At 52.2% G+C, this 8,262-nt stretch overlaps 1 protein-coding gene across 1 annotated transcript in view; it reads right to left on the bottom strand.

Annotated features, from left to right (window-relative positions):
* Window positions 1-4,223: 4,223 nt before the first annotated feature.
* Window positions 4,224-8,262, bottom strand: part of RAPGEF1 (Rap guanine nucleotide exchange factor 1) — an 84,364-nt gene continuing 80,325 nt past the window's right edge. The window contains exons 16-23 of the mRNA XM_010177191.1: window positions 7,986-8,171; window positions 7,759-7,843; window positions 7,429-7,523; window positions 6,935-7,013; window positions 6,695-6,796; window positions 6,167-6,264; window positions 4,973-5,101; window positions 4,224-4,374 (exon numbers count right to left, since the gene is read on the bottom strand). Of these exons, the coding sequence (XP_010175493.1) occupies window positions 4,224-4,374; window positions 4,973-5,101; window positions 6,167-6,264; window positions 6,695-6,796; window positions 6,935-7,013; window positions 7,429-7,523; window positions 7,759-7,843; window positions 7,986-8,171 (925 nt within the window). The remainder of the gene's footprint in view (window positions 4,375-4,972; window positions 5,102-6,166; window positions 6,265-6,694; window positions 6,797-6,934; window positions 7,014-7,428; window positions 7,524-7,758; window positions 7,844-7,985; window positions 8,172-8,262) is intronic.

The following is an 8,262-nucleotide window of genomic DNA, read 5'->3' as shown; positions in this document are numbered from 1 at the left end:
GCAAGAAGCCCTCGCTGGTAATTAATAATGTGAGCAGATACAGAACCACATATTTAGCCTCTATGGTAATTCTGCACAGAAACACACACGTGCTGCATCGCCACCTTCTTGCTGCTTCCAGATTGAAATAAAACACAGGTGTAGCCCAAACTTCTGTTTTCTGTGCACACCAAGGACCTTCTCCCCCCCCACCGTGGCTTTTGTCCACCACAAAATTCTGGGTAAGTTCTCCTAGAATTGGTCAAATCGGGGTTTCCTCCAGAAGCAGGCGGGTGCTGGGGCTCCAGCCCAAGCAGAACTCTGAGGAGATGCCGGGGAACAGGGGCGCACGGGCTGTGCTGAGGGTGCAGCAGCTCCAGGGCTGGGGGTGCCACTTGCAGAGCTGCTGCAGGGAAGGGGAGGACGAGCCGCTGGCTCTTCCAAAGGCTGCTCTGACGAGGAGAGACTGGCCCCGTGCCAGGCCCCAGCTCTGCTCACAGCCACGCTCTATGTTTCCCGAGGGGCTGTGACAGATCCTGCAGCCCCTCACGCTTTGCCAGGATGGTGGCATGTGGCACCATAGTCCAACCCTGGCGAGCAAGCAGGTGGGATGTGCTCGGTCAGTGTCTGGGCATCCTCCTCCCAAGCTAGTTGATGCCGATGATTTCCACAGGAATTTTGAACCCCGTCCAGGACTGAGATAGCGCAGGAGCGTGCTGGGCTGCCCAGGCCTCTGTGGGGGTTATTTACAGCCCTCGGCCACCCGGCACGCGGCCGCTGCACGGGCTGGGCTGTGGCCAGGCACACGCCTGCCAACGTGTGTTTTGGGGAGTGGAAACCCCCCCGACGTGGGGGACATCAGTGCCTGGAGGAAGGTGACAGGAGCAGATATTCCCCCTGCCAAGTGTAGGGCTTGTACTGGGGCAAGACTATCTCACCGGGAGGGAAGGAAGAGATCTACAGGGGAAAATAAAGCACGAGGGGCACATGAGAAAACACGAGGCCACACCAGCGCCAGAAATGGATCCGATTGTCACTTTAATCCACAGACTGCTGCATGCACTGTAAACAGGGTCACCAGGCAGGTTCGTTATTGGTGTTTATTTGTCTTTAATACAAAAGTTACAGGTCTGAAATGTTTGCAGGAAGATGCCACCATCAGGACTGGGTTAGTGGTAAATCTATCATACAACCCAACAGTTGGGGGTGGGGAGAGGCCTGGGAGTGGGATGGGGGGCTGGTGACCAGGGGCATGGCTTCTCCCCACTCCCCGCCCTGCATGGAGAGGGGATTGAGACCCCTCTCTCCCCCCAAAAAGAGAGGTGACGGCCTCGAGGATGCTGCCTGCAAGACACACAAACATGCTCATGGCCAGTCTGGCCAACGGCTGCTGTTCTGGGCTGCTGCTCCCCAGAGGTGCTGCTCCTGGACAGGTCGGTCTCTGGTCAGCAAATCTGAAGCTGCTCTGGGTGAGAAGACCCTTCTTTAGGGTCCCTCAAGCCCTGTGAGCCTGGCCTGAGGTCAGGACATGAGCCAAGAGCTGTGGCAGGGACACTGCATGCCTGAGGACGATGGAAGAGCAAAGGGGAGAAGGGGGCAAGGAAAGCCAGGGGGTCATCCCCACTGTGCTGGACGAGGCTGTGGCCATGCAGACCTCCTGTCCCCAGGCCGTGGGCTGAGCCTCCGGTGTCAGGGGGTCTGGCAGAGGGTGGGGAGTGAGACCCCCCTTTGGTGCTAAGGGGGCTCATGGTTTTGAGCACAGGGAAGAACCTGGAACAGCTTCCACTCCTAAGAGAGGAGGTGAGCATCCCGGCAGGGCTGAAGACAAGGTGCACCCTCCTGTCCCTCTGCGGCATTGAGCCCCAGCCACGAACGCCGCACCCCCACGGTGCTCCCCGGAGCGATGGGCTGTGGTTTCAGTGCTACCACCACACACCACACTCCTAGAAACAGCCTACACCACAGCTCACCATCCGAGGGAGGTGCTCGGAGCCTGCTGGGGGGAAGCCTGAGCCAGACATGGGGTGTATGTGCCTTGTCACAGTCCCACCATATCATTTTTTTCTTTTAAAATCTATTTACAAAGGAAAGCACAAGCATCACTTCTTGTGTGGAAGGTTGGGAAGCCTTTGGGGATTGCAAAGCCTCGGCTGGACATGACACACAGCGCCAACGCCCTTAGTGCCATAAAGGTGGATGAGTTGTGAAGTGTTCTGGCTTGGATACTGTGTTTCAGCGCAGGAAGATCTCTGCTCCTCCTGCTCTGGGGTTGCACAGGATGAGCTGGTGTTGGACCCCATGCTCTCCTCGCCCTGAAGGTGCCCTCGCAGGCAGTGGGTCTCTCTGCGCTTCAGCATTTGGCCGCTGTATGAGTCCTGTGCCTAAATCTGCAGGAAAACAATCAAGCTGGGTACAATCCTGCAAATGAGGCAGTGCCACTGTCACTCCCTCCTGCTGCCCGTCAGGCAGAGCTGCTGTCTGTAGGGAGATGGCTAAGGCTTTGCAATCTGTTGGCAGAAGGAAGTGCTTGCCACTCTGATTCACCCAGAATAAACAGAGGCTTTAGCAAACATGGTGCTGCTATTGAGATATAAGTTAAGGATGCTCTGCTAAACACCCTGTCTGGATACCTTGCAAACTGCTGCCCTAAAACTGCCGGATTTTGTTAAGACAGAACTCTCTAAAAACCTGTGACCACACAACACGGTGCTGAGAAAGGCCTCGCAAGGCTGGTAAAACCTACAGCATACACTCAAACCCACGATCCATACTGAAAAGCATCGGATGAGGACAGAGAGGAGGGACGTGAAATGGGCCAGCTGGGGTTGTGCTGGTGAGGATGCCCTGGGGGGACATGGAGAGGGGACAGAGGGGCTGAATAAGGCACACCGAACAGATTAACAGGGGTTAACGCAGCGTGTGTGGGAAATGAGACCCCCCCCCGCTCTTCTGTGCCAGACTGCCCCTGCCCTGCCTGCTCTGGCACGACTGGACGGGGGACTGGGACCTGCTGGGGCTCCTGCCAAAGCGCAAATCACAAAGCACAGCACCAAGGGTCAGACAGACAGGGACCCCCTGAAAAAACCATTTGGCAACAGTGAGAGGAGAGAGGAACGGGGTGGAGGGGATGGGGCGGCTCGGCTGGGCATGGGGTTCCTTCCCGGTTCCCATTTCCCACCCCAGAAATGGACCCACCCGGCTCCTTTGCCCGGCTCCTGCGCCTGCCCCACAGCCAGCGCCCATGCGACAGCCCCAAGCCTCCTTTCTTCCAGCACTTGGAACAACATTGTCACTGGTTGTGAATTTTATACATACTGTTTTGCACTTTTCTTTTTTTTTCCTATAAACCCACTGATATTCAGACATGCATCAAAAAATTCCCCAATGGATTCTAAACACTAATATTTACAGTCTCGTATACTACAGCATTTACTGTGCAAAAGCTAGTACCATCACTAAAAGATACGGGTTCACAGGACAAGTGAACTGCAGTACCTCGGGTAGTCCATGTTTCCAGGGTTCAGAGGGATTACCGTTGCTTAAATAACAAGGTCTGAGAGGAGGAGGGGGATACGATGACTGGAGATGGCGGGTCCCTGCCCATATTTTCAGTGCCTCTTCTGTATCTACGACCAGTGCCTTCCTCTCATGAAGAAAGCGCCAGAGATCTGGGGTAAACCAAAGACCCCTGTAAACACAAGCAGCTCTCTGAAAGCAGAGCTCCTCTGGCAGGCAGCGGGAGACTCTCCCATCCCCATCTGCTAGGGATGAACGCGTTTCGAGGTGGCATCGCAGGAGAGACTCAAACCCTCGGCTTCCACAGCTGCTGCCTGCTGGAGACAAGTTTGTGGGTGCTGAGCTCTTGCTGACCCTCCTTGGTGGATGAAAACAAAAGCCCAGGTATTCCCGGATGCAATCGGCCAGCAAACCAGTAACACGCTTACGTGGGACCCTCCTTCCACAAAGCTCTCTCCTCGGGTTTAAAGCTGATTCATGGCACAGAGGGACGGGAGGAGGAGGAGGGCGAGTGCAGCGAGCACCGGCTGATCTCTGCCCTTGGCGGCTGACGCGCGCGGTCGCTTCTCGCCTGCTGCGAGAGCCCGACATTCACACACCCAGGGATCGCTGCCAGCTGGGATGGAGGGTGTGTCATCCAGTAACAGGTACAAACATGGAACTCCAGTCTCATAGCTGCCCTCGGTGCGTCGGCAGAGCAATTCTCCTCGCTCGCACAACCCCTCCTCCTAGGTTTTCTCTTCTCGGTCTGTTTTCCGCCTCGTAATGTTCCGAGGTTTGATTTTGAGGGACAGTTCCCACAAGGCCTCCTCAGCCAGGTGGTCGCTGAAATCATTGAAGAATGACACTATGTCGTCGTTTCTTTTGATGTCGTAATGTCTGGAAAACCACAGAGCAGGGTGGCAGTTAAACAAGGGGCTACCTGGGGAATTCTACCGACTTCGAGCCATCCCTGCCCTGCTCTAAGGGACATCCAGGCCTGTGGGATCTGCATCACCTGAGCCCAATACTCATGACTGTGGTGGGACACCAAAAAGGGAAAAAAACCATCATGCCCATTGCTGAATTGGGGGAAAAAAAAGAAGACCTTATCACAATTCAATCAGTAGTTAGACCTGCTGCCTCTGCTTCAAGGCAGCATTGAAGAAAATCCTCTATGACCTAGAGAACCAGCAACAGTAAAACCTGGAGGAAAAACTGTTGTTTGAAAGAGAGAACTGGGAAATCTTTACTGCACTGGATCTCAAAACTAATATAGGAAAAATGTCTTCACCACTTTTAGTCACAGCCAGCCTAGAGAGGGAAGGAGACTGTGACCACAGCCCTGTCCTTCCCAGGTCTCCTTAGATCTCCATCATGATGCTCTGACTTTAGGACTCCCTTCTCCTTCCATGGGGGCTGTTGTGCCCCAGCCACGACCTCCCACACCGATCCCCCAGGTAGAAGCCAGCTCTGACCCCCGCATTGCTGCACTTACACTTGTTGGAAGCACCTCATGCTGTCCAGGATGTTAAATTGCTGCCAGCGCTTGGAGAAGTTCACTTTGTTGTCAATGTAATCAGGGTTTCCCAGATGAACAAAGGTCAGGTCCTGCAGAATCAGGCCTCTGAAAGAGAGAAAGGGGCAGCAGGCCAGGGAGTAAGCAAACAAGTACAGAGGTTAGTCACACAGGGGCAGGACAGCCAGCCAAGGCAGCCACAGGCAATCTAATGGCCTCCTGCTGCTGCCACCATCAGCACGGCAACTTTAAACTAGAGGGAAACACGTCCCCAGCAGCAGATCTGAAGGTGCCCACCATGCACAGCTGAGGGACCTCTGAGGCGAGGCACTTGTGGCCATGCTAAAGGTGCTGAGGTTGCTCTTTCACCCTCTGTGGAAAGGCGGACCAGGCTGGAAGAAGGTTACAATGGGAAGTGCCCACCAGGGCTTAAACCTTCCTTCCGATTTTCTGCAAGAGTTTCCCTCACATTCAGGCTTTGCTAGCGAGGGGGTTTGTGTTCCCTTCTGCCTCCCCTGCTCAGCTATGTCTCTGCACAGCCCTGCTGTGGTCCCCTGCCAGATGAGATGCCATGTACCTACGCAACTTTTTCCTGCAGAACTCTTTCCATGGAAGAAAGCAAGACCAGAAGAAGTTTTACTGGTAGTTTTTTTTTTTACTGGAAGTTTTACCCAGAGCAAATCTGCTATCTAGATCAGAAGGTCCTTATGGAGAAGGGCAAGGGCTTCAACCTTTCATCTAGAAACAGGATGAAGCAGACTCCTCATTTACCAACTCTTGCACTCAGCAGGACCAGAGCTGTCGCAGAGGAGCAAGCATTGAAGCTGTGGGATCCACTGCACTTCATGGGAAAATATGTCTTTCTGCACACAGACGCCCCCAAAAAAACAGTTAAAAAGTGTTAACTAAAGATCCAGGCACTTGATCTTTCCTTTGCCATAGACAATTCACAAAAGCCTTCTTTACAAGAAGAGAGCTGCTGCTCTGCCTTCCTGTGCTGCAGGACAAAATTGCTCCAAAGAGGGCATGTGTGTTGATGTGGCACACTGCTGTCTTACTCTAGATGTAGGGCAAAAGGGAAGTGCTGAGCTGAGCAGAAGTTGCTGAGAAATCCTTGAAGGAACCATTTGAATGTGCAGAAGTAATGGCAGAGGAAAGAAACTACCAACTCACAGGTAAGGTATGCAGGGAGGCTCCACATCAGCCAGAGCTGCTCGGTAGGCGCGGAAGGACGAGGAGCTGTCAATCAGCGTGCAGTACTCAGCCAGGCCCTGCAGAACACAAAGCCCACGATGGCACCACTGCTGCAAACCCCTTTTCTTTGTAACCTCTCCCAAGAGAGCTGTGCAGGCCAGGGAGTTAATGCCATCCTGCAAACACCTCCAACTGATTTATTCAGCCTGACCATGAGTGTGTACACACAGAGCCTCGCTGCCTTCAGCCTCACCAAGCCTTCAATTTGCAGGGAGGAGGAGGAGGAGGCTGTTCTCACTCGTGACTGTGCTGGCAATCCTGCAGCTGTCAGGATGCCCAGCCACACTGCAGGCTTCCAGCACCGTGGCATTATACCCACTGAAGAGCAGTTATCTGCCATGCCTCCACCCTGGGACATTGCTGAGTGGTTAAAACCACGCAGCTGTTTCATACCATAACCACAGTGATGCTTTTCCCCAAAAGATGACAGCTCTCGCTGCTCCTCACCTCTGAGGTTTGTTTCTGCCACTCCAGCCTTCGGATGGGTGCAGAATCCAGTGCAGAAAGAATAGCCAGGTAAGAATTAAAATTATTCAGCTTTCGTAAGTGCTGTGAAGAGGGAGAATATTCTAGTTACTCTAGAGATCTGAAAAGCCTCATGAAACAGCTCTACCAACCAGAAGATCCCACTCCCCTGCTCCTTTAAGGAGCAGCATTTGTGATTCACAGCAAGAGCCAAGCTGATACCTTCATAATCTTTATGAATTTAAGGAGCAGCCTCTCACGGTCTTGGGCTTTTTCTTGTAGCATAATTATTGAACGGACCCTGGAATAACAGACAGAAAAAACCAGCAGGATAAGACCACTTAAGCAGATCTCAGATTACTTGTTTAATTTATAAAACTGCTAATAAGGATGGATCAAGAATACTGAAAAGTTCATGATGCTTCCAACTTAAACAGAGCACTCTAACTCACAACAAAGAATAATTTCAAGGATGACACAGTAACCCTTCACAGAATTCATTTATTTGCACGGGGAATGTTTGTCTGAAGGGCTCAATGGAACCGACAAAAATTCCTCCAGGTTACAGTTCCCTCCAAAACCCTCCTGATTTTCTATCTCTTGTGCTCTGGAGTCTTTAATAAGTGCCCTGCATTTACTTTCTGGACAAAAATATATGTGATTCTGCTTGTAACAGGGGAACCAGTGCACAGTTCAGTGCCACAGTTGCTCCTTACCAGTAGGACATGTTATTAAAGTGCTCTGTGAACTGTGTCAGGTTGGGGCTCTTCTCTTCATTTTGCTCCTTTGCCCAAAGCAAAACTTCTGGTATCTGCCAAGGAAGAAGTAGAGAGGGGTGGGAAAATACCACACATTAAAATGGGATCTTCACTTCAAGATTCCCAGTCACAGTCTGTGTTCACAGGCATTTGCTAGCACAAGTTCAGCTGTCTCCTACAACACAACAGGTTTGCTTGGAGAGCTGGGCTGGCAGGGAACACCAGAGATTGCAGAGGGTACATGCTCGAATCCCTCCCACCGCCCTCACCCTGTCCTCATCTCTGTACCTCAATTTTATAGAAGAGTTCGGCGTCTAGGAGGGTCAGCTGCTCGGCTATTTCATGACTGTGAAAATCATGCAGGGTCCCTGGCCTGTAGGAAACAGGGATGAAGTATAAAGGCTCAGAAAATGTGATCTGTTTTCTTCTATTTTGGACTGAGAAAACTCTTGTGACCACAAGAAATTCCCTGTCTCTCAAAGGACCAAGGTATGGTTACGTGCATCTTTCCTCACCTGGCTGCCACCCCACGGGCTGCAAGAGGTTTGATGGAATTGGCGTAGCTCAGCATTTTCTTCTGATCCACTTTATCGAGGATATTCTTGCGTAACACTCTGGCAAGGCTCAGCTCCCCGTTGCAGACCAGTCGGAAGACTAGGTCCATCAGCAGCTTGAGAATTTCCTCTGTCAACTCCACTAAGCTAAGAAAAAAATGGAAAACCCAGGGACGGCATCAGAGCTACAACTCTGACTGAGCTACAGAGTTTGTATCTGTACTGAGTCTCGTCACTC

Source organism: Antrostomus carolinensis, unplaced genomic scaffold, assembly GCF_000700745.2.
Source record: "Antrostomus carolinensis isolate BGI_N321 unplaced genomic scaffold, ASM70074v2 scaffold1861, whole genome shotgun sequence".
In the NCBI taxonomy this organism is placed as follows: domain Eukaryota; kingdom Metazoa; phylum Chordata; class Aves; order Caprimulgiformes; family Caprimulgidae; genus Antrostomus; species Antrostomus carolinensis.
This window is presented reverse-complemented; position numbering and strand designations above follow the sequence as displayed.